The sequence below is a fragment of the Bactrocera tryoni genome, chromosome 1 (genome assembly GCF_016617805.1).
Source record: "Bactrocera tryoni isolate S06 chromosome 1, CSIRO_BtryS06_freeze2, whole genome shotgun sequence".
Taxonomy (NCBI): domain Eukaryota; kingdom Metazoa; phylum Arthropoda; class Insecta; order Diptera; family Tephritidae; genus Bactrocera; species Bactrocera tryoni.
In genome coordinates this window covers 49,005,816-49,032,845 of record NC_052499.1, presented here as the reverse complement: position 1 = coordinate 49,032,845, position 27,030 = coordinate 49,005,816, and the positions used below count along the sequence as shown (strand labels likewise).

General features: G+C 37.0%; 1 protein-coding gene across 1 annotated transcript; it reads left to right on the top strand.

Moving 5' to 3' along the window:
• Positions 1-1,106: 1,106 nt before the first annotated feature.
• LOC120771624 (nuclear pore complex protein nup43) lies at positions 1,107-13,324 on the top strand. The gene is made up of 3 exons (XM_040099758.1): positions 1,107-1,222; positions 9,955-10,783; positions 13,265-13,324. Exons 2-3 carry the CDS (start codon positions 10,355-10,357, stop codon positions 13,322-13,324), a joined length of 489 nt encoding a protein of 162 aa, XP_039955692.1. The 5' UTR covers positions 1,107-1,222; positions 9,955-10,354.
• Positions 13,325-27,030: the final 13,706 nt, after the last annotated feature.

Genomic DNA, 27,030 nt, shown 5'->3' with positions numbered 1-27,030 from the left:
AGAGTATGCTCCGGTCTTGAGACCTTCTCTTAGTTGCTGCATCTTTTCGCAGAACTTTCGAGCATTGTCTCTTTGGGCCAAGCTTGTCAACTTCTAATGAAAACCACCCGGTCGAATGGCGCTAATGTTGGGCAAGCCAGAATTGAAGTTCAAGAAAGGTATGCTATGGATTGCGTAGAATTGGCGGGGAATAATTATCTATGAGCTGCTGCTTTGTGATGAAACTCTTAATTCCAATCTTTACAGTAAACAATTGGATCGTCTGAAGAAAGTAGTCGCCAAGAAATATCCGGCCTTGGCCAATAGGAAAGGCATTTTTTTCCCCAATTATATTTATATTGATAAAGACTCGCCTGAAGCTCTGGTAGCTTGGAGAGGGGTTCTAATATACTCAGTTTACAGTTCGGACCTGGTACCGAGTGCTTACTACCTGTTCCTGTCTTTTGCCAATGATTTCCAGAAAGTTTGTGAAAGTCAACCTACCCAGTTTTTTGCCAATAAGGATGAGGATTTCTATGAAAGTGGCATTATGAAGTAATTTTGAATATGGTAACAAGTTATCAAACAAAACGTTAAATAACTGGCCAAAATCGATTTTTTTAAATTCTTCTAAATAAAATTAAAAGTTTATGCAAAAATTATGGATTTACTTTTACTAGATATTAATAAATTTTATTATTATAAAAAAAATTAACTTAAGCTGACATTAAAATTAGAAATTCCCAAAAATCTTGAAATTCAAATATTAAATGCGCCGAAAGTTATGCTATACTTCGGAAAATCTTTGATGTCTAAAGTTCAGCCAGAGAACATGTTTTAAGTTCTCTGGTTCAGCAATGTAAGCAATATGTAGTTACTTCACATATATACAGCCACACAAAAATACAACCGTTCATAAACCACTAACACACCGATAAATCCAAGCAAACGAAACTGTTATAATACACTACAGTGGCAATCAAACTGTTTGAAAACCACCCATCATGGCATCATGCAGTCGCTGTGCTATCTCCGTCATTGCACGTGCTTTCTTCGTCGTTTTGTGTTTTGATTGGACACGTCGTGGTCCATGCAGCTGCACAACGCAAATCACTAACGTTCACGATCTCGACGCGAGCGGTTGTACGTAGCGGATAAGCGACCACACGGTGTATAAGTAGCAGTTAAAAAAAATAATAATAACAACAAAAAATACAACAAAGTGTGCATGAAGAATAGTGAGGTAAAGTGTGTGTGGAGGTGTTAGTGTGGCAAGAAGAAGCGGAAGAACGAGGTGAAAGCGCGAGAAGTGCTGCTATAACAAATGCCGAAGAGTGCGTTAGAGATTTGAATAACCTTACATAAAATAATATTATTAACAGTGCAAAATGTTTAACTAAACTTGTGTGTGATTTTGGCAAAGAATTCTTCTTCATGGCGATTTGAAAGTGAATTGAGCGTGAAAATTCGGAAAAAAATATTTAAAATTTTTGAAAAATTAATTTTTATTAAAAAACTTTATTTGTGCGAAAAACATGATATTAACACAAATGTGAAATTATGAAACGTGAAGGAAAAGCATACCAAACAGATAACAGAAAATAATAAATGCTTTCAAATCCGTATTTCAGTGACACAATTTCATTTCACTTAATTAGTGGCTGACTTTAAGCGCAGCTCAAGCGAATGGCACACCGCAAGCAAATATTATTTCGTAATAATTGCCACATTGCATTGCAACACAAGTTTGTTATTGTTTTTATTGCTTTTTTAGCTCAGCTGAACGCAAGCTGTGTTGTGTTTATTCTGCTCCGCCATATGTACGGCATGTGCGGGTGTGTGCGTGTGTGTGCTAAGCGTGTTACATAAATAATTACATTGACAAATAATTGTATGGCAAAGCCTTGCCACTGCCACCAGCAACAAAAACAACTACTACTCTGGCACAGTGCTCAGACGAAATTGTTGGTGCCGTCGCTATTTAATTACTTGCAGTGCTGTAAACGCGGCGGCATGTTGCATCGACAGCAGCTAGGGTGACTGCACTGCAAGAGCGCTTGCAACAACAACAACAGCAATTGCAGTAGTAACACATACACTAAATAACTGTGAACGCATAGCATTTGCATACCGAATTGTGTGCCGTTAAACTATTTTCACTGACACACATACAGTAGCATGTGTTTGTGGGTGTGTGTATGATCTGCAATTCGCGCCACTCAGCAATCTTTTGAACTTCGCGTTTACTTAACTGTTTGTCTGTTGTTTTTATTGTACATTGGCTGCGCCCTTAAATTCAGTGGCAAGGCATCTTTGCCATTTATTGACTTTTGCGGCTTTTTCTTTGATGTTTTTGTTTTTGGTTTGACTGTGTGCAGCTAAACTTCGGCCGCAAGTAAGGATGCGTGAAGTGTAAAGCATTTGCTGCACTTATCGCGAGACTTTCAAACAATTAAAATCACACTTTGTTTAATTTGTCGTTTAATTAAATTCGAGGTTCAACTAGGCGTATGATGAACTTTGCTTTTGGTATCGCTGTGTTTGAATGTGTGTGCAAGTTAATTGCTTTAAAAGAATAATAGAAGCTTGAATTTTAATGAATACTAAGTTATATTCCATTTACAGGAAGTTCTCAGAAAAATTGAAAATTTCGAGTTCGAAATTAATTTGCAAAACAGACTGTTTGCTTGCTGGGCTGCATGCTCTGCTTTTATGGATAAATTAGAGTTTTCTGAGATATATCTAAGACAGATATTTCCTTTTCTGAACAGATGTACTACTATGAGCAAAAAATAGTAAGACTTTGCTCATAATTTTCAAAAATTCATGTCGTCCTCTTCAAAGTAATTTCCCTTGACATCAATAGACTTGTGCGAAGGGTTTTTTCAATACTCGAACGGTTGCTAATTTTACGGAATAGCCTTCAATACAGGCCATTCAATGTCTTCAATTGACTCAAACCGGTTTCCCCTGAGCGTTCGTTTGAGTTTGCTGAGTAGCCAGAAGTCACACCGAGCTAAATCAGGCAAATACGGTGGTTGCGGCACGATATTGGTTGGAAATTTTACGAAAAATCAATGCAGTATGTGACGGTGCATTACCGTTGTGCAAAAACCAAGAGTTGTCGGTCCATAATTCCGGTCTCTATTTACGAAAAGCTTCGCCAAACGATGCATAATACTCAAATAGTATTACTTGTTGACAGTTTGGCGGGTCGAAAGGAATTCGGAGTGCATCACACCTCGATAATCGAAGAATACTTTCAATATAACCTTGATTTTTGACCTGCATTGACGTGGTTTTTCGGTTTCGGCTCACCTTTGCCTCAATATTCGGCCGATTGTTCGTCCTTTTCCGGGTCGTAAGCGTAGATTCAAGACTCATCGGCTGTAATAATACGGCTCGTGACATCTTAGTAGTCGGAAAGCATGATCAAATGATTTTTCATAATGGTTTTGACAGATCCCTTCGTTATTCTAACGATGTCAGTAAGATCTCTGACTGTTAATCGTCGATTGTCAAGCACTAAATTCTTTATTTTATTTCCGTGTTGATCCTCAGTTGATGTTGATGGTCGTTCTGAACGTGGTTCGCCGACTGTCTTGTGAATGACTGTGATGTTAGAGGCTTTTTGTTTGCTAAATATGGGTTGCTAAAACCCATAATGGTGGTCAAAATGTCCAAACAGTTTGGATTGTTTTGTGTCAAGGTCAAGGGGTTAAGGTATCAAACTATTAACATTTACTAAAATGACAAAAAAAGCTGTACGTGATGGAAACTTTCTGTGCTTCATAATCAGAACACCTCAAATAGCGCACAGACATTAGCACATAAGTCGCAAGTTTTTCTTTCAATTTTGTTGAGTAGTGTAATCAGTGAAGGTCGAAAAGGTAAAAAAAAAACAGTTCCTGGAAATCTTCTTGTTGGCATTAGAATGTTAGCAGAAGATCTCAACATACTTTATGGTTGGACACTCCACATTTTGGTTAATATTTTGTAATATTTTGGGTATGAAGCCTGCCAATGCTGGACTCGTAGCGAAATACTTCAACCTTTTATGGTAACGATGTCGAGTAGAGGTCGTAAGTTAGATGCTTGACACCGCAGCTGAGATTCATATAATATATTATTGATAATTCTAGGATTCTCAAAGTTTTCTCTATAGTTGTAATGGAAAGGGATAGTGTTATAAAGACAAGATAGACTAATTGCTACGGCTAATGCTTCGCTTTTCTTAGCGTAAACAATTATCTTTTTCTTAAACTATAGTTACATTATAGCTTGATTATACACCAATAGCTGTATTTTAGCCTTATTATAACTTAATAATATACGAATAACTGTACTTTAGCCCCAGACAAAATATAGGGCTGCTATTTACACCAATCTTTATAGCGGTGATGGGCGAATATATTCAAGAATACAAAGAATTTTATTCAAAAAAAAAAATTGGAATATAATAGTAATTTGTACAATTGTTCAAAATCTTAAGCTTATATCATTTACGATCATGGCTTCAACCTTCTTTCAACGGGAAAAATATATATTTTTTTAAAATTTTCGTCACACAAAATATAAAATTTCTTTAACTAAACTTCATATTATAATATCTAATATCTTTGAGACCTGGAAAATAGTAACACATTAATGGTTGATTAAACGGTAGTAATATTTATTAATTTTCTTTCGAAAGAAATCCCTCCAGTTCTCTTAAAAAATCCGCAAACGTTATAATGTTCCACTTAACTATATTATATTTATGTGCCTTGCAAAAGTACTTAGACTACGTAAATATATATTTTGCTATATACTTCTATTCATTTACAAGCATATACAATATACATATACATATGTATGTCTGTATATGGGTATGTCTGTGCATAAATAATTCTTATCAAAATACCATACCACACATTGTAAATATTATGCTGCTCGAGGCATTTGCATCAATAGCAATGAGCAAAATGTAAAGCCGAAGCTATAACAGAACAAGCTCGGAATGATTTTAAAATAACATATACCTAATATATATTTGTACAATACTGCAACTAGCATCATGTAATCGAAATTTTAAAATAGCCTTTAACTAGGATAAATGTTTCTTCTTGCATTATTATGCTGACTCTCATTCAATAAACAAATACAATGCATTCATTGTTGTTGCTGGAATGACAGAAAACTTGTTCCAAATAATTGTGAGGAATGCTTAACTAAATTTAGCACATGGTCGCTCTGGGTAAACTAATGGTAACTTTGAAATCATAATATATTCAAGTGTGGGCAAAAGTTGCAACTAACTTTATACCGAAAGGATATCTCACATGATGTCCCACATGTGCCTCAAACAAGCTTTGCGTGCGTTTATTATTACAATACCTTTGGCAAATATAGATTTCATATTACATATGTATGTGTTATAACTAACAGTTGGCGCAAAAATTACCGATGGTTTTTGGAAAATGAAAAACTTTTTTAAAAAATTAAAAAGTTTTTCTTGTGGATTATTTTTATTTGGACTTTTAAATTTTTTTGCATGAAGTCGAGAATATGATATCATGTAAATGAGGCTTGTTGACATAAGCCCGCGACTTCAAAAAGCCCCAAATGCATCCTTCAGCATATTGGTTGTGGCACGCAGTGTAGCGTGCCATTGTTTATTTACGTGTATTTCGCATGTATTTACTACACAAATGTCAAAACAGAACTGACATTAGAGGTCAATTGCAAAATTTATAGCATCTTCTGATCATCTTCTGACTTTTGCGCTATCTTATATATGTAATATTTAGTATATTTTATGTTTAAATTTTTTGGAAAAGCTATTTAAGCGCTGAGTCTTAAGAGACTTACACATGTGTTCCGAATGAAATATTGCTTGACTTCTAATGCACTAAATCAGAAAACAAGCCTTACCTAGTGCCGTTTTTGAATAGCTCTCACAAATAGCGATTCAGATTTGAGCAAGGAAATCATAATCAATCCAAAAGAGTCTAAATACTATTAAAAGCGTCAATGCCGAACAAGCGTGTCGAGATCAATATTTTGTTTTCCTTCTATATATGTAGTATAAACATCAATTTTCATGAGGTTGAAGCACTGGCGGTTTAAAAAAATATTCAGCTGTGTGAGAGAAATGTGAATGAATGTATGTATATTAGGGTCGGTAAAAAAGCGAATGTTTCTTTTTCGCTTCGGACTCGAGAAAATATTTATTGATAGACACCTCTAAGAGAGGCTCTTCAAGTTTTAGCTTTTAATTGTAATGGGAAGGCCTAATGATTTAAACTTTTTCTTATTATCAGATAGAAAAATTAGTATCTCGCTTTCATATTCTTATGTAATGGTGTGAAATTGGGCGAAATTGGACTGCAATCACGCTTACTTTCCATTTAACACAATTTAAATCCTTGAGTCTTTCACTTTACAGTGTACAAATCAAGAAGCAATTAATTTGGGTGTCCTACCTTATGACCAAAAATTTCCCAAACCAACCAAAACTGTTCAAAGCCTCTAGGTAACGAATATGCTGACCTCAGTACTTTTGATAAATAATATCGGTCAATGTGTGAGATATATAATTGAAATCCAGAGAGAGTCCTTTCCTGATGATAGTACGTCTAATATAAAGCTTTTTGAACCTCCAGGTGACTTTAAGCAGCATATAATGGCCAACATGTGAGTTATCTCAATGAAAATGTGCCTAAAATAGCTAAAATTGGCCGAAAACTTGACCTAGCCTCCATATAAATAATATATGTGACCTGGTCTACGAAAAGGGAGCTAACGTGCGAAAACTAAAAAAAAAAGCATCTCGTGAAAAAGCATCTCATCTTCTATTCTTCCATCCGAATCAACTAAAAAGTGAAAATTGATTTTTTTAAGCCTCTTTTCCGTAGACCAGGTCACATATGTATATAAATATTTTCGAACATCCGGCTGACTTTACTTCATATGATCGGTGATAGTATGTGTGGTACCTTAACGAATCTCAGGGAACATTTAATTAGTATGTGGCATGTTAATTGTGTGTAGTATTGGCAAAAATAAATAACATCGGGTCGATATTTCCCCTAATTCCCATATACTATGTATATTCATCATTCAATATGTCGGTCAGTGTACATACATATATAATGTGTGAACTGTGAATTTTCATAACTCAAACTCTTGAATTGGCAATAGAATGTTTTTCGAAGTATACGAGGTATGACATTTCGAATTCTTTTTGTGGATTATCGTGATTCAAGTTAGAGAAGTTAAACTCTATATATAATTGCTTGGTTGCTTATTCTCTGGTTGAAGGTTTGCACCTTAAGGATTAATTAATTTCCCAGAATTTGATTCTTACAAGTTGCAAGAGTATAAAATGTTTGGCTGCACCCGAACTTAACTCTTTCTTACTTGCTCTTTTTGCCTTTGAAAACAAAAAAAAAGAAGTATTTTCAATGTATTTTAATACAAATCTTTACTGTCGCCTCCTGAGCCATTACAAACCTGCCAACTCTTAATATATTTGGAGCGTCATATGTTCGATGATTGGACAGTTTTGACGTCAAATTGGCGTTTGATGAATGTAGAGTTCTCAGCTACTTTGTCAACGGACTCAGCCTCAACTCGACGTCTCTTTTTCAAAAGATTCAGGTCTTCTTGTACGAGTCAAGCTTTGATACGCTTCATACCCAAAACATTATCCAACACGTCTAGAGTAGATGCATAAAATATTTCGAGATCCTCGGCTATGTCTCTGCTGCCAACACGGAGGTTTTCAAGAAGTACATATTTCTTTAACTTTTACGATTTCATATTCATGAGCAGGGGGGGAGGCAAATTTTCGATAACTTCAAGACCTTCACTGAAAGATTGAGCCACTCAAATACTTGTGCTCGTGATGAACTAAACTATACAAAACAATTCTGCAACATTTTCAGAGATTGTGCATACATGCTTCCATTGGCCGGAAGAAAAGCTAACACTTTGTTAATGTTTCTGCTGACGCTACCTACAATTGCAGTTATTGTTCTGAAAAATGATCTGTTGTGAAGCGAGCTCTTTGTATTCAATTGAAACTGTGCTTATATTATTTTTCCATGTAGTTAGGATTTTTTGATCTCTTGTATTGAATCTTTTTATCTCTAAAGTAAATTTTTCTAAAACTTAAAAAAAAGATGTTCTAATATAAGTATTGGCGCTCTACAAAAATGTTCTGTTTGGATTTTAATGGAAATTTGCTTTCAAAGGTTATACGCAGTTAAAGTTATGCATCAAATGCACTAAGCATTCATACAAGTGCCTTATAAATTGTATGTTCCGCATACGGCACGGTGTACAGTGTGCCATACTGTAACCAACTTGGGAAATAACTGACATTCTACTATACTTGTATATTATATATCGTCACCTAAAATGCAAAATGGCGTAAAAACATTTTCGAAAATTTACAGTTACGTGAATGAAACACGAAATAAAATGGAACAAGAGTGAAAAAAATTTTAATATTGGTTAAAACTGGCTCATATTTGAGCACAGAACCTGAAAATGTTGGAAATATGTTGTTGAAAATATGTAATATTATGTATCTAATTTGAAGTAGTGAATCGTAATCATTAAGATACTCAATTTCGAGTTTTTGATGACACGTTATGACTATATAGATATGTACATATCGTCACCTAAAATGCAAAATGACGTAACATCACTTATCATAAGTTTACAGGTGAAGGAAAAACGATACACTAGAAACCACTCATATTGAAACAAAATTTCAGTTTTGGTTATATATTGGTTATCTATTGGTTATATCTGACAGTGGAAGCTGAAACTTTTATGCTACATATCTGTAATATAATGTAGTGAATCGTAAGGAATATTTTTATTATTTTTATTTAACTCAATTTAAATTTTTTGATCATATTCTATAAAGACTTACTTAAAAAGCCAAATATCTCGAGAACTATTAATGATTGCATTTTAGGTGATTATATATAAGTATACATATATGTACATATTAGGGTGTTTTTTTTTAACTATTAATTTTTTTCACTCCCGTCATGAAATTTCCTTGGAAATACCCTAAAAAAAATTCCCTGAAAATTTTAGCCCTTAATATTAACATTACGAACTGGACCAAGGCATGTAAAAATTTTCCAAAGAAAATACACTACAAACCTGATGTTTTTTCTTTAAATTCCTACAGATCAGAGCTATTTTATGGCATCCCTTTGACTTTAGACACATATTTCTCAGAATTGTTCACTCTACAAAAGTGCCCAGTGCAACAAAGACGTAACTCACACCGGCGAGGTAGTACGGGGCTCTAAACCTGATTTATCCATGAAATTCGCATTTTTTTGTATATATCCCGTAAATGACAAGAGCTATAGAAAAAATGTACACTACAAACTTGTAGGGAATTTTATTTACTACAAAAAAGTTCCGAAGTTAAAATCGATATCATTAATAGTTCTCGAGTTATTCGGCTTCTTAAGTAAGGCTTTATAGAATTTTCATAGATGGTATGTAATAAAAAAGCTATGAAAATTCCATGCAGCCTTCAATGTGCCACCTGATTTTGTATGTCATTTTAAAATAAATCCACTACAAAACATCTAGCTCCTATTCTGTCAGAAACATTTACTCATTAAAAGCTTATAAATGTCTCTTCAAGAAAGCGTCAAAAGCTGCTTCCTTTCTTGAATAGCCATTTAATGCTTTAATACGTTGATTTGCCGAATCATTACCAATGCCAGACACGATTTGCATATTCATTACGACGATAATAGTATTCCAAGCGATTTTATGGCCTGACAGTGCCACCAGCGTCACACATACGCTGCTGCTACCAATCATTCAATCAACTACTCAACCGCTCGTTGAGCCATTTGAGAGCGTGCTTGCATTTAAATGAAGAATTAAAATCACATTTCGATGCCGAGCAGCAAATCAAATATTTGCACTTTGCAATTCGATTATTTGCAGTAAGATATCAGTTACGTGTGAGCAGCTAAGCGTATAAGAACAGTTAAAAATATACATATGTACATATAAGAGCACATGTGTCTGTGAGATAAAAAGAATTTTCAGTCAAGAGAAGTGCGATAGTGCTCTTCTTCTTCTTCGCCTATACCAACAGTGCTACTTAAGAGTGTAAAAAAAAATAAATACAACAATAAGCAAGTCGCATTAAAAGTGAGTGAAAAAGTGTAACAGTAAAAGGCAAAAATAACGCAAAAAACTCGAGATCAGCGAAAAACCCGTTAAGCCACACGCATTTTATCTAGCAAACGAAAGTGTCTCAGAAAGTAAGCAAAATACAGCGAAAAGGCAGTACAATACATACCGACATAGCAATAATAAAGCGACTAAACGGTAAATAATAATGTCACCATTTACAAGCGATTTGAACGGCAGCAGCAACAACATGAACATGATGAGCTATGCGGACAGCATGTCACTGATGGCACGCGGCAATGCCAGCGACAATGCCAACCGCAACAATAGCAACATGAACAACAATAGCAACAACAACGAAAGCGACAACAGCAGCGGATGTGACAATATGTCGTTGCTGAGTCGCTGCCGTCGCAACATCAGCATGGGCGCTAGCAATTTGATGAGCTACCAGAATATGCTCGTTATGCTAACGGTATTGGTGTGCGGCCTTGCCACTGTTAACGGGCTCAAGTGCCACATGTGCGGCCAGTATAACGAGGGCGTCGGCTCGATTACGCCCTGTCTCAACTATTCGGATCAATATGCACATCTCTACTTGAAGGAATGTTCGAAGAAAAGCGAGAAATACTGTGTGGTAAGTGAAACCCCCCAATACAAATATATAAATATTTACATATGCACAAGCTATTTACACTGTATATTTATGTATATGTGTGCAGTGTGCTTTTTGTGACCTTGTCGCACCCACCCGTTGCGTTCGCTACAAGACAGCGCTAACCAAGGGTAGACAAGTCCCTCAATGCCTCATATGCTCGATGTTAATGCATACATATTTACATATGTTTATATGCATTGCAATTGTTATTGTTATGTCGGCTGTACTTTTTTTGTGTGCTTCTACTTTTATGTGTGCAATTTACGAGGCTTTCAAGCTCTCATGTGTGGCAATGTGTGTGTTGTGTCTTTGTATATACAGTTTCGGCGCGGCTGTGTGGTGCTGCGTGGCTTTTATTTGGTCGCACATAAACCTATTGAGTTGTGGCTATGTACCATGAGATTATAAGATTAAGATCAGCAATGAGTAGTAATCACATTTGTCGCTGTAAAATATGTTAATATTTTTTGTTTGATCCTTTAATGGCGGATTGAAATGCAGTGCCTAATAGCCACTGATTTTCTTCTAGTTTGGGACTATAATTTGTCTGATTGCGTATCAGAAAAATTTGAGCAGATTTTTGGCGACTTTTTGTACTGCAAGGGCTGAAAATAGCGAGTTGCAAAGGAAAATTTGCTAAGACGTACTAAACAACATTGGCATAGTTTTCAAAATTCAGCGAGGTTGCTTCAAATAACAAAAAAACAAAACTCTGAAATGATTTAAAAACAAAAAAAACGTTAACTTCGGCTGCATCGAAGTTAATATACCCTTCGCAGGTGCATTTCTTTGAGTAACTATGTGTCCAGGTGTATGGCAGCTATATGCTATAGTGAGCCGATCTGAACAATTTTTTCCGATATTACATTGTTGCCTTAGAAAATAATCTATACCAAAGTTCGTGAATATATCTTGTGAAATGTGAAAGTTTTCCATACAAGAAGTTGATTCCGATCGTTCGGTTTGTATGGCAGCTATATGCTATAGGGAGCCGATCTGAACAATTTCTTCCGATATTACATTGTAACCTTAGAAAATAATCTATACCAAATTTCGTGAATATATCTTCTGTGAAAAGTGAAAGTTTTCCATACAAACTTGATTCCGATCGTTCAGTTTGTATGTTAGCTTTATGTTATAGTGGTCCGATATTGGCAGTTCTGTCACAAGAGCAGCTTCTTGAAGAGAAAATGATGTTTTCAGAACGATGTCTTAAAAACTGAGGGACTAGTTCGTATACTATATACAGACAGACGGACAGAGAGACAGACGGACATGGCTAAATCGATTCAGCTCAACTTACTGGTTATTTATATATATACTTTATAGGGTTCCAACGCTTCCTTCTGGTTGTTAGAAACTTCGTGGCAAACTTAATATACCCTGTTCAGGGTATAACAACAAAAAATGTTAACCTTGGCTGCGCAGAACCTATAATACGTATACCTTTTACAAGTTTTCCATAAAAAAACTTGAGTCTGATAGATCAGTTTGTATAGGAGTTAAACTTTATGTTGGTTCGATTTGAAAAATATTTTCGATAATTATGGCTTTATATTGGCTTATAATCTGTGTCAAATTTCTTGGATATATCTTGTCAAGTTAATATCGAAAATGTGTTAAATACAGTTGTAGGCTTGTGTTATTTGCTCAGGTCCACTAAGTAAATAAATTGAAAATAAATACATATTATAAATTGTGACAAAAAGATACCAGAAAATTTAAAATAAAACTCAAAATATTTAATTATTCATAAATATTTGTTTTGTCGCTTTCAAAGTAATCCCCACCAGACACTTAAACACTTATGCCAATGATTTTTCCAGTCATCGAAACACTTTTATTTTGTTTTATCTCCTCGAGCAACAGGAAAAGGGTTCCATTCCGATGATTGTTGACTTGTTTGCATGCTAAACTCATAAACCCATGTCTCATCGGCAGTCAAAATGCTCTCCATGAGTATGGGATAGGTATTCGCACGATCAATCATGCCCAAAGAAACTTGTTTACCGTACTCATTTTGAAAAACAGAAATTAGCTTTATCGGGACGAGTCGAGCAAGAAAGCCTTTTCACACCCAATATATTCATCAAAATCATTCGAGTGGACTCGCTAGAGATGTCGAGCTCTCTTGCCATCTCTCTAACACGTGCCTGACGATTTTCAAGCACCATATACTCCATTTTTTAACATTTTCTTCGGTTGAAAAGGTCGAAGGTCGTCTAGAACGAGGCATGTCTACAACGTTCTCTCGAAGACTTTGTTCCACTCTTAGGCTTGTGTTTTTAAATCACCTTGAGCATTTCTAACATTCGCTACGATTCTGCACACGAAATTTGGTTAGAATTACAAAATTTGCCTTTATTTTATAATCGCTGAAAAAAGCGTACAAACGTTCGTGTGATGAGTTCTATAAAAAATTATATTTTTCATGTACTTTATTCAATAATTTGTTACTAGTTCCAAGTCATTAGTTTTACCACGAACCATCCACCGTTAACTTTTATAAACCTTACCTAAACGAAATTTTAGAACTTCTGTGCACCCTATGAGCCAATTTATTACAGAGTTATCATCGTAGATAATTTTGTGGCAAAATATTAAAGTAGCTTAAGTTGTCTTAAGCCCAAGCAGGTTTAGCGGTTTCTTATAAAAACGACATATCGTTGATCACTATTTTATTAAGATCGAAACATTCTGTACGAAACTGCGACAAGTCATTTCCACAGGTCTCGCTTGCAGCCAACTTTTCTCCATTAAGGGGGTTTTGCAATGACCGAAACAAATGGTAATCCGTTGGTATAAGGTCAGCGCTATGTGGTGGATGCATCACAACTTTCCAGCCAAGCTCTGCCAGTTTTTGCCGTGTCATCAAAGTGTGTGTGATCTAGCGTTGCCCTGATTGAAGACGAATACTTCTCTGTTGATCAGTTCTGGCCGTTTTTTTCGATTGCTTGCTTCATTCTCATCAGTTGTTGATAGTAAAATGTTGAATCAATCATTTGACCAAGGTGGAACAGCTCATAGTGGATGATTCCTTTCCAATCCCACCAAACACTCAGCATAACCTTTCGAGGCCTCAATCATAGCATTGCGACCATTTGTTGAGCTTCACCAGGCTTGGACCATGGTCTTTTCGCACATTATTGTCGTGTTTGATCTAATTTTCGTCTCCTGTTACCATTCGCTTCAGAAATGTTTCGATTTCATTTCATTTCAGCAAAGAATCGCAGATGTTAATTCGGTCCAATAATTTTTTTACAGAGAATTCATGTGGTACTCAAACATCGAGCTTCTTTTTGTAGTCAGCCTTTTTTCAATGGTTCAAAATCGTTCGATGATGAATGTTAAGTTCCTTGGCGATGCCATGGCTGCTATGCAATGATACTGGTGAATCGTTTCCATGATTTCATCGACTTTTTCAACGATAGGTCGACCAGAGCGAGGTGCACCTTTCACATCGAAATTTCCACAACAAAAGCGAGCGAGCCATTGTTGTGCTAAGCGAACTGATACAGCATCGTCTCCACAAACTTCACAAATTTCGTTGGTGGCTTGCGTGTAATGCTTTCCTATTTTATACAAGAAGTTCAATATATAGCGAATTTCTTCATTATTTTCACTCATTTTTGAACAGCTGTAACTATTTTTCAACTTCCCCGAATTTATTTTTGTTTTGGTTGAATGAAGCCTAAAGTGTCAACTTTCCAACACTATATGGTATGACAGAACGTGATTGGTAGCACTGGAGATATACGACTGCAAGGACATCTGTTAACAAAATACGAAAAGACTTTTTCTACTACACAATATATCGAATATATGTATATTTATAGAAAAGAACTACGTATATTAAAGCAACTTATTTCAAGTTGAGAATGCAATTTTGTATCTTCCAGCACTTCTTCAATTCAAAGGCTAAGGATAATGCCTTATATGGGCTTCCATTATACCTTATAAGTTGAGCTATAAATATCGCTTCAATTGCCAGTCATTGTTAGTATCTTACTGGTATGTGCTTTACGCATATTTATAACCTTTTTGGCAATAATTTTCATGTGCTTATTTCCCAAATGAATTGTTGGTCATTTCGTGTTCAAAGGTTCGCATGTTGTTTACTTATTTATATGTATATAGACTCAGTTGTGTACAACAACTTATTTATTCGTATGTGTATTGCTGGGCTTGCTCTTAGAAGCTTACTAACTCTGAAATGTCTGGTTGCTGTAGCTGACGGTGTTTGTATGCGGACTGCATGTCGTAAGACCGTGTGTTCGATACAAAATTTTTTGGCTTGGAAAATAACATAATTTTTTATTTAGCATAAGTCTCTTGTTTCTTGAAAGATCTTCCGAAAGTAATTAGTGAATATTTCTGACAGCTTTTCTTTGCATTTATTACCGTAATACTATTGGCTTCTCTTATTCGGATATGCTTTGAGAAAATAAAGACTTTCAGCTTGCTCTTGGACATTAGCTGTAATCTTATTATTGGCGATATATAGTAAATGAAACCAATTTAGTAAAATATTATATATGTATATAAGTATGCTGAAAAATATGTACTTGTATATGTAAATCGTCATCTAAAATGCAAAATAACGTAACATCACATTTCATAAGTTTACAGGCGAAGGAAAAACGATATAAAAGAAACCGCTAATATTTAAAAAATATTTAGTATGGTTTTAAAATGGAATTGGTTATATATCGGTTATGAATTGGTTATGTATTGGTTATGCATTAGTTAAGTATTGGTTATGTATTGGTTATATATTGGTTATGTATTATTATATCTGAAAGCGGAATCGTTTTACATTTTAGGTGACGATATGTAAGTAGATATTAAAACCGTCAAATTTAGTTATGCTAGTATGAGTTTATATAAATATAAGCTGATTTTCTGCGCCACTGTTCATTTCACTATTTCGGAACCTGATTGCCTTTGCCGCCAACCAAAATATATGGCCTAATAATAATCGAATATTTTGTGTACATTCCGACAAACCGAGAAATTCATAGCTGACAGGAAATTGTTATTGTTGATTTGTGTCGACCATAGTTCGTAAACACGTAATTTGGCGAGTGCGCATATCTATGCGACTGTGTGTACAAATTGCGTTTCGTTACTTTCGGTATTTGTTGAAAATTTATTTGTCATGCCTTATTGCACTGACAATCATCTACTCAGGGCTTGCACTCACACATTCACACACATATCCACATACAAATGCGCAAGCATGCATTCTTCTTCTTCCTTTAGTTGAACGAGTATACGTGCGGAATATGCCGATAAATATTAATGTGATTTGTGACCAGAATTGTACGAAAGCAATTAAATGAAAATTACGGTATTGTATTGTGGCACATTTTTCGGAGTTGCCAATGCTGCAAAATGCTCAGTGGAATTTCAATGATGGCAGTTTAAAACGAAAAATTAAATGTGGTTTTCAATATAAAATTTGAGTGGTTAAGAAGGGAAGCGAAAGTGAAAGAAATGGGTTGCTTACAGTGATAAATTATAAATAACTGTTTTTGGGTTATGTAGAGGAAGAGAAGTGAAACTTTTTGATACTTTAGAAAGCCGCTAACTAAAGCCTAAAATAGTTTTGTTCACTTCTGTCGAGTTGATGGTGTTTGAGCGGATATAAGTTTGGGTCTGTTTCGGTTACTTAGAACACATACCTTTGGGTATACCAATTAATATTGGATGGTGTGGATTAGAATTTTGTTTTGTTAATGTTAATTTTGTAATATTATTTATTACATTTAACATTGGTTCAATGAAATTTTGAAAGAGACATATATTTTTACAAAGGGCTAAATCTTCAAATTTTTGCTTAAAACTTAATATATTTTTTGTTGCTGTAATTTAAAATCGAGGAGACCGATAAGTACTTAGCCTATGAAAATTTCTGAAAATCAGTTTGTTTTTCAGCTTACTCCATCAGCTTGATACACTTGTCCTAGTGATGATCCGAACTTTTGAAAATGTTGAAGGTGACCGTTTAAGTTTGAAAACAAAAAGAAGTGACACTGAGTTAAATCTGAAGAATTTGTTGCATAAATCAGCAATTCATAGCCTAGTTTGACTGAACTGGCTGGGAACTGGGAAGAGTACTTTGTTGAAATAAGTTTTTTTTTTAACAATTCAGAAAAGAATCACCCCTAATGACAGGGCCATAGAATCTTGTTTGACTTTTCTCTAGACGGACGATGCAGATTACATCTTGTGTATCTCAGAAAACGGTGGCTAACACCTCTTCGCCGCAGATTGCCGGCTAAAGTTTACTGTTTCGACTTTTCCTTAAGCTGTCTCATTCAAGATTTTACCAAAGGGGTCGAATATATGGAGTTTAAGATATTTCTTATCGTATAAATCAACTTACAAGTGCTCTTTCACTCCGCAATTTTTCTTCTAAAAATAGGAGGGGGAGCACAGATCGCTACTGATTTTTTCCACTTTTCTTATACCAAGCACCGACCGACACATAATTACGAGAATTATGAAATGTTAAATTTGAATTTTTGAATGTCAAAAACAGCTGTTGCTAGATTAGTGAACAGATTAAACGTAATCTAATCACTTTAAATATTTGGTCGGAATATCGTATTAGATAATGAAGAACTAGTAAATGTTTTGATTTGTGTCCAAATAGCGGTTCCTTTAGAAAAGGGTAAGTTATTGTAAAAAATTTTATACTTCAAGGAGGCTTAAAAAATCGAAATTGAATTAAAAAACGTATTCCATCAATCATTACTTGATAAATAGATATATGTATCTAAGAAGGTCATGTGAAAGTTTCAACTCGTTCGTCGAAGTGTTTCAGAGAAATTTTCTTAACCAACACTGAAAACAGTATTTTGATAGAACACGTTTAAAGTTTTGGCAGAATATTTTCAAATATACGGACAAGTACAAAGAATCCATTTTGAAATTCTCCGCTTAACCAATACAATGTCTAACTATATGAGCCCACATATCTCTTGATCCTGTAATAATCTTCTTCTTCTTCTTTACTCGTATAGCTTACGCGGTTACAGCCGAGTTAACAGCAGCGCGCCAGTTGTTTCTCCTTAGCGCAACGTGGCGCACATTGGAATTTCCAAGCGAAGCCGGGTTCTTCTCCACCTGGTCCTTCCAACGGAGTGGAGGAATAATGAGAGACTTGTAGAGTTCGGGTTTTGTTCGGCGAGAGAAGACTTTACCATTACTGCCATTAAGGCAGCTCCTTTTCATACTGTCGAAAGCAGCTTTGAAATCGACGAAGAGGTGGTGTGAGTCGGTTCTCATTTCACGGGTCTTTTCCAAAATTTGGCGCATGGTGAATATCTGATCAGTTGTTTGTTTTTCAGATATACAGCCACACTGATAAGGTCCAATCAGATTGTTGATGGTGGGCTTTAATCTTTCACACAATACGCTTGATAACCATATTTCGGGCACCGGCGTAGTCGATCAGCCTCAACCCATTTGGGGATGTTTGCTCGTGGAGGCTGAATTTACCGACTGTTGTGCCTTCTTCTTCGCCCACTCTGGCGTTAAAGTCGGCAAGCACGATTTTGACATCGTGGCGGAGGCAGCTCTAATAAGTGCGCTCAAAACGCTCATAGAAGGCATCTTTGGTCACATCGTCCTTCTCTGCCATCGGGGCGTGAGCGCAAATCAGCGACATGTTAAAGAACTTCACTTTCATGCGGATTGTGGCTAGACGTTCATCCACTGGGGTGAATGATAGTACTCGGCGACGGAGTCTCTCTCCCACCACGAATCCCACAACAAACTTGCGCTCCTTTATATGGCCACTGTAGTAAATGCCACAAGGACTTAATCGCCTCAGTCCTTGTCCTATCCATCGCATTTCTTGGACGGCGGTGATGCCAGCCTTCACTCTAACGAGGACATCAACCAGCTGGGCAAAGAGCTTTCCTCACTTTCGTGAACTTCTACACATGGCTCCATCCTCCAATAATCCACTTCCATTAAATCCTTAATGACTATAGTAGTAGCTTGAGCACACAAACTAATTTTCCTTTAAGCCCACTCTCCTTACCATTTGCTTTAACGATATCTAACTCATGGCAAACAAATAATGTTCAAGCACTTAATTCAAAGGACTTAAGCTAAGTATCCAATAAATGCTATTTAAATTGAGTTTTAATAGCGACATAAATTATTTGAAACGCCATTAAAAATTCCAGCACTTCAGCTTGTTAATGACGTATGAATTTATAAATAAACTGAAAGCCGAATTTATGTTTTTCTAAATATGAAAACTTTGCCGTCATTTAAATATGTGAGACACCACAGTTGGCGCACATTGCTCTCAAGAAAAATTTATATTTGGAAATAATAATAAATATAATATTATATATATGTATGTATTTGTGTTACTACATATATTTCTATAAGTGTAGGTGTGCACTCTGTGCACCACAAAACTTATGAGGCCCATTAAAAAATATACCAAACAATAATAGTCCTTCGCCTTGCCGCTTTCTAATGAGCGATAATTCACAATGTTGGCAATTGCAGCCTTCAGGCGACCTCAGCAAGACATATACATATATGTAGACATATATATAAACAGAGCAAACGCACACACACCCTCAATCTCGGCACTAAACAATTGCCGTTCTGCCGACACCGAGTCAACCGAGTCCACCGGGTCGTTAAGGCAAAAACAAATGGCGCCCACTTAATTAACTAAATAAATTGCTTACAACAAGAACAACAATAATAACTACAAATCAGCGGCAAAGAACAATTGTCGTGCAAGTTTCAGCAAAGCAACAATAACAACATCTAACTGCCAAAGAAAGCCTCGGCTAAACGAATATTGGCTGCACGCAGCTGGACAAAATGCGATTGTTGCCAGTAAATGGTCAGTGACAAGCGGTGCTAAGCAGCGCATAGTAGACAGCCAGCTAAATCCAGTGCAAGGCAAAGCAAACCAGACTGGACGAGACCAGACCAATGTAGCGCAGTTTCAGTTAAGCGCACTCGGAACTTTATTATTCTTGTTTGTATGGGTGAACCAGGTCACTACGGCCAAGCAAATACTCACCCATGAGTCAAGTGCAAGTGTGTATGTGTGTGAGTCCGCCTTTACCAGCTGCTCTTAAGACAATTCCACTTCTAGAAGAAAGTCACATTCAAGAGTTGCGTTGTGTTGTGAAGCCGTTGTTGATTGTGTGTTGGCAGACTGTTTCAGTTGCGTTCGGTTGCGTCTTGCGGGAATTGCGACTCTAGTTGTGAATGGTTGGGTAGACAGATTTATTGTGTGTTTACTGTGTGAAATGTATGTAGATGTCAGGCTAAGTTAATATAATCGGAATAAATTATGTTTGTATGTTATGTAACTAATAGAGTATGGATGAGATTTTTTAGAAATGTGTAATATTTTTATTGAAGTGGTATAAAGGTCGGTATAAGGTCGGAGTTAGAAATATTCTCGAGTTCGAGGTTATGGTAACATGAAGTATTCGGCCAACTACTTATTTCCGCCCCTGGAGGTCAGTCCAGACCACATAATGGGTTCATGCTCTCAATGTTTGTTCTATGATAGGATCAAATTTGACACGGACCTTAAAAAAGGCTCTGGAGTCAAATAAACATGTTACCGCTCAACGCAATTTATAAGCCGCGGCTGGGATAGATTTCAGTGAATTTCGATTTTGAGGTTTCGACTAATTATAGTCGGAGTTAAAATTCTTCTCTAGCTCATGGTTATAGTAATATGAAGAATTCGGCCAACTACATATTTTCGACTTTGGAGCTCAGTCTAGCCCACATAATGAGCTCATGCTCTTAATGATTGCTCTTCGATCCAATCAAATTTGAAACGGACCTTAAAAATAGGCCCAGAGTCCATCAAGCACCCTAAAGCTTAATGCAATTTATAAGCCTCGGCTGTTATGGACTTGACCGAATTTTGTTTTTTTCAGTTTCCACTCATTTTTGGAGCGCCTTAGTGTCAGCCATGCTAACTAACCTTACTAATCTTGTCAACCATCTCGTTTGCAACCTATACTTGACTTCAGCTTTGCAAAAGACTCATGTTTCAAACCCGAAATCCTGATCAAAATTCGCAGAGTTGATCCATCAGATATGTTGAGCTCCTCTGCTATCTCGCTGATGCCAACAAGATGATTTTAAAGCACTGTTTTTTAATTATCTCGTTATTAACATAAGTGGATGGACGACTCGGATTAGGCAAGTCTTCGATGACTTCACGAATGGTCCATGGAATAGTGCGAGTCAAATAAATACAGACTATATTCAGCACAAAGAAAGCTAGTAATGCGAGTCGACGTAGAACTTTACTCAGAAAAAGTAACCCTACTATTTTCTGGGACTCGCTGAGTAATTATAAAGATCAGAATTTATAAATAAGCCTATTCACTTTTTAAACCACTGTACCACACGTTCGTGTAGTCAACTAGTCTGGCTACACATAAACTTGGCAAATAACAAAAAACAAACAACTCCAAGTAAATGAAATGTAGCAACTGAGCCAAAGTTGTTTACATTTCTTGGCACGACACTGGCTGGCAAATTATTATGAATGCATTTATATTCAAATTAGCAGCTAAGAAACTTCCACAACAGCACACGTACGTACAAACATCTGGTATTTGGTTAGAAAGGTTGATTAGCCAGCGAGCTTATGTCTGCCAGCGCGGCTGTCCTGCAGTGCCTGTGGATAACTATCCGGCTCGACGTTTAAGTGCCAAGAATGTTGTTACTGGTCGCAGTGGCGACGAGAACGGACGAACGTTATGGTAATTGCAATGAAGTGCTGTAATAACAAAAATGAATTATTCATAATTTCAAAAAGAAGAAGTTAAGCATTTGAGAGCTGTGTACCTTGGAAGCGAGGTAGCTTTTTTGCTTGATTTTATCGGCTCGCAAAGTCAAGTAAATAGTTCAATAAAGGCATTAAGTTATACGCGAAGGCGAACCTTCAGTTGTCTTCAAGTGATAAGAAAAGGATATATGATGTTCTGCATAATACACATATTGACAAAATAATTTGTAAATACTCTCAAAATTTCGACGAACTGGCAACTCCACTTTCATTCGGTAGAGTGTGTGAATAACGAAAGATATGCCATTTATTAAAAAGGATTTGGACCCACAGATTTTCTAAATTTTGTATCTCAAAAAGCCGCTTTTCCAACAAACTCTTCACTTGATCTCAAATTTTCCATATAGAACTACTTTTTATACTCTCGCAACAATGTTGCTAAGGAGAGTATTATAGTTTTGTTCACATAACGGTTGTTTGTAAGTCCTAAAACTAAAAGAGTCAGATATAGGGTTATGTATACCAAAGTGATCAGGGTGACGAGTAGAGTCGAAATCCGGATGTCTGTCTGTCCGTCCGTCCGTCTGTCCGTCCGTCCGTGCAAGCTGTAACTTGAGTAAAAATTGAGATATCATGATGAAACTTGGTACACGTATTCCTTGGCTCCATAAGAAGGTTAAGTTCGAAGATGGGCAAAATCGGCCCACTGCCACGCCCACAAAATGGCGGAAACCGAAAACCTATAAAGTGTCATAACTAAGCCATAAATAAAAAGATATTAAAAGTAAATTTGGCTTTAAAAGGATCGCATTAGGAGGAGCATATTTGGACGCAATTGTTTTGAAAAAGTGGGCGTGGCCCCGCCCCCTACTAAGTTTTTTGTACATATCTCGGAAACTACTATAGCTATGTCAACCAAAGTCTACAGAGTCGTTTCCTTCAGGCATTTCCATGTACAGTTCAAAAATGGAAGAAATCGGATAATAACCACGCCCACCTCCCATACAAAGGTTATGTTCAAAATCACTAAAAGTGCGATAACCGACTAACAAAAAACGTCAGAAACACTAAATTTTACGGAAGAAGTGGCAGAAGGAAGCTGCACCCATGCTTTTTTTAAAAATTGAAAATGGGCGTGGCGTCGCCCACTTATGGACCAAGAACCATATCTCAGGAGCTACTAGACCGATTTCAATGAAATTCGGTATATAATATTTTCTTGACACCCTGATGACATGTACGAAATATGGGTGAAATCGGTTCGCAACCACGCCTTCTTCCAATATAAAGCTATTTTGAATTGCATCTGATGCCTTCTCTGTATAATACGAGTATATATGTACTTTAGGAACCAATGATGATAGCGGCATAAAACTTTACAAAAATACGGTATTTGAAAAATATGTAAATGACGTATTATGAAATCTCGATTATCACTTTACCATGCGAGAGTATAAAATGTTCGGTGACACCCGAACTTAGCCCTTCCTTACTTGTTCTAGTTCGTATTAAGTTGGATAAATATGGAAGATTTGAAAGACTATGTGGTTCCTAAGTAATTGGGTTCCTATGGTTCAAAGATTCAACAATCTGGTTCAAGATTCAAAGCCTGCCCGTGACAGCTTTTTTAGGTTTCAATTGGTCAGGTGACTACCTTGGTAGTGTTCGAGGCCGATCTAAAACCTGTGCCGAGCTGTGGGTCCAGCATTTGGCCGTAGTGCGACTCCACATTGAATTAAATTTTTAATTCTTCCAGCCCTTATATTTAAAACACAGCCACCTCCAATCTCACCAAAGAGCCAAACTCAATGAGCAGATTGGAGCGAACTCCAAAGGCTAACTGCTCCCCGTGGTACCTGATTTAAGTATCCGGTCTCCTACTACCAGTTGAGCACCCATCAAACTCAATGACTGTTGACATTTGTCGCTTGATGTTCAAATGTCTGTAATATCAGTTCAAGCTGATTAATATAGCCTTATTTCTGACAAGACTATGCTAAAATTTCAAAGCAAGCCAAATGGCAGACATAGAGCATATTGGATTGTAGTCGCCTCTTAGGACAGGCACCCTTAAGCGCAGGCAAATTGAACCCCTGCCCGCTGGGAATGGTTCAAAGGTCCAGGCACAAGAGTTCCATAACGTGTATATTTCATAGCATCGGAAATTTAGTTTCTTCCGTCAACCTCATCATTGTGATGTGATAGTTGACGAGTGAGAATGTTCGGATACTTCGGTACTACTAAACATACATGGTCATTATTTAAGACAATATATACAATCTGAAGTCAACTCTCTTATTTTACCATTTTTCTGGTAATTTGTGGGCAGCATCCCCAAAAGAACTGCACCAGCTTGAGGGCCAAGAATGAGTCAAGTCAGTTTTGATATCCAGTTCTGATGATAACCGTATTCTAGGAGAGCGTTCTGCATGGTATCGAATAAATAGTAGGCGGAAGGGGCGTGGTCTGCCGTTGTTCTCCAAATAGTCCGGTCAAGGTTCATGTAATCGAGCGTTGTCACGATAGAAAATTATTACCTCGTGTCTAGTCGTAAGCTTCTTTCGGTTTTCGTCAATCGGTCAGTTCAATTTTATGAGTTGCTATCTATAGTATCCCTCATTAATGCTTTCATATCCATTTTGACCTTGAATTGGCGAATGATACGCGTCAGTCCAATTGGCCTGAATCGAAGCGAAGTTTTTGTCGCGTAGACTTTAGACTTTACATATCGTCACAGAAAAAAGTATAATGGTGTTATATAACACGATTTGGGTGGTCAATCGCTCGGCCTAAAACGTGAAATTGTCTGCTCACCGAAATGTTCTCTCAATAAATCCTTTGATTGATGCGAATGTGGGAATCTTCTTCTTCTTCTCTTCTTTATTGGCGTAGACACAGCTTACGCGATTAAAGTCGAGTTAACAACAGCGCGCCAGTCGTTTCTTCTTTTCGGTACGTGGCGCCAATTGGATATTCCAAGCGAAGCCAGGTACTTCTCCACCTGGTCATTCCAACGGAATGTAGGTCTTCCTCTTCCTCTGCTTCCCCGGCGGATACTGCGTCGAATACTTTCAGAGCTGGAGTGTTTTCGTCCATTCGGACAACGTGGCCTAGCCAGCGTAGCCGTTGTCTTTTAATTCGCTGAGCTATGTCAATGTCGTCGTATATCTCAAACAGCTCATCGTTCCATTGAATACGATATTCGCCGGGGCCAACGCGCATTTCAGTTGTTGTCATCGTCCAAGCCTCTGCACCATATAGCAGGACGGTAATTATGAGTGACTTATAGAGTTCGGTTTTTGTTCGGCGAGAGAGGACTTTACTTCTCAATTGACTACTCAGTCTAAAGTAGCACTTGTTGGTAAGAGTTATCCTGCGTTGGATTTCCAGGCTGACATTGTTGGTGGTGTTTACATTGGTTCCAAGATAGACGAAATTACGTACGGCTTCAAAGTTGTGACTGTCAACAGAGACGTGAGAGCCAATTCGCGAGTTCAAAGACTGTTTGTTTGATGACAGGAGATATTTCGGCTTCGTTCGCTATCAGACCCATTTGCTTTGCTTTTTTATCCAGTCTGAAGAAAGCAGAACTAACGGCGTGGATATTGAGGCAAATGATATCAATATCATCAGCATACGCCAGCAACTGTACACTCTTATAAAAGATCGTACCCACTCGATTTAGTTCTGCAGCTCGAATTATTTTCTCCAGCAGGTTGAAGAAGTCGCACGTTAGGGAGTCGCCTTGTCTGAAACCTCGTTTGGTATCGACCGCTCGGAGAGGTCCTTCTCGATCCTGACGGAGCTTTTGGTGTTACTCAACGTCAGTTTACACAGCCGTATTAATTTTGCGGGGATATCAAATTCAGACATCGCGGCATAAAGGCAGCTCCTTTTCGTGTTGTCGAAAGCAGCTTTGAAATCGACGAAGAGGTGGTGTGTGTCGATTCTCCTTTCGACTAGTCTTTTCCAAAATTTGGCGCATGGTGAATATCTGGTCGGTTATTTCAGTCAGTTTGAATGGCGATCAGAGAACTTTCCTCACTCGACTCCATCCGCCGAGATTACGATCTTCAATTTCAGGTATAAAATAGTTATCACACCAAATCAGCAGTCCTTGAATTTTTTCCTGTTTCTTTTCGCGGCAATGTTAACATACCTATTGAGCTAGAAATAAGTCTAATCACTGAACAAAATTTGGCTCGAAAACGTCGGATTTTCTAAGAACTTTTCAAGAGCCCATTGAGCGAAGCGATGTCGCTTGGGAAGGTCGAGTGGCCTCAGTTCTTGTTTAAGAACTCGACGTGAATGCGCCAAGTCGTTTCGTTAACGGTCTTCGTGTATACTCTCAATTACGGCTGCTATATTTTCTTCACTGCGTGCTGGACGTGGTCTATTCGGTCGAATTCTATCCAATAATGAATGCAGGGTCTCAAGATGAGCGATGGTGTTGCGAATAGTACACTCAGTAGGCCGATTATGTTGACCATAAATTGAGCGAAGCGCGTGAAACACATTCTTACTTGAATTTTCGTAAAAAAGTCACAGGATTTGTAAACGTTATTCATGCGTAAGTCTTTCCATGATGAAAAGCTAAACAATGCTGAGATGCCAACTTGACCAATAAAATTTTAAGATGTATTTAGAGATTATCTTCATTTCACTATACAACCTTACGCTACTCATTTCATAACTGCTTATTTAAGCATTCAATAGATAACTACCAACGCTATGGAACCATGACATCTGTATAATTATTCCAAGCGTGTGCGCGGCACCATAGTTTATCATCCGAGCGCACAAAAATAAATAATATACGAAACAAAAAATCCAAACAAACTTAACTGACAAGCGCAAGCGGCGTGAATATGTCACGTGCAGCTAAGCGAAAATGTTCGCAATTCTTATGCAAATGTTTGATAACGCGCGTAAAACAGCTGTCGTCAACCGCAACAAAGGCGGACAGGCACGAGTTAATGTTGCACAGTTTTACTGTTTTACGGTAAGTAGCGGCAACGCGTATAAAATCCAACACGTGCAAACGGTAATTTTGCATAAAATGGACAGAGCGGACATGGTTATGCTTTTTTGTTGTTAAAAATAACTGTTATTGCTGTTCACAAAGAGCACACTTGTATTCTGTACCAGTTTTAAAGCTATTATTAGTTAGAAGACAGCAGCGATTGTGCCGTTTGTGATGTGCTTTGCATGAGTTTCGGCAGCTAATGCGGAATCTGCAGTGTTGCCACGTGCTTTAAACATTTTTGTCCTAAACATTTTCATTAGCTATACATATATACACAGTTGAATAAGTGAATAGACTATACCTTGAAAAATAATATGCTAAAATTTTAATCGCTTACTTAGTTAATTTTTTAGTTATAGCTTTCTAAATTGTCGCCGCGCACTTCAATCG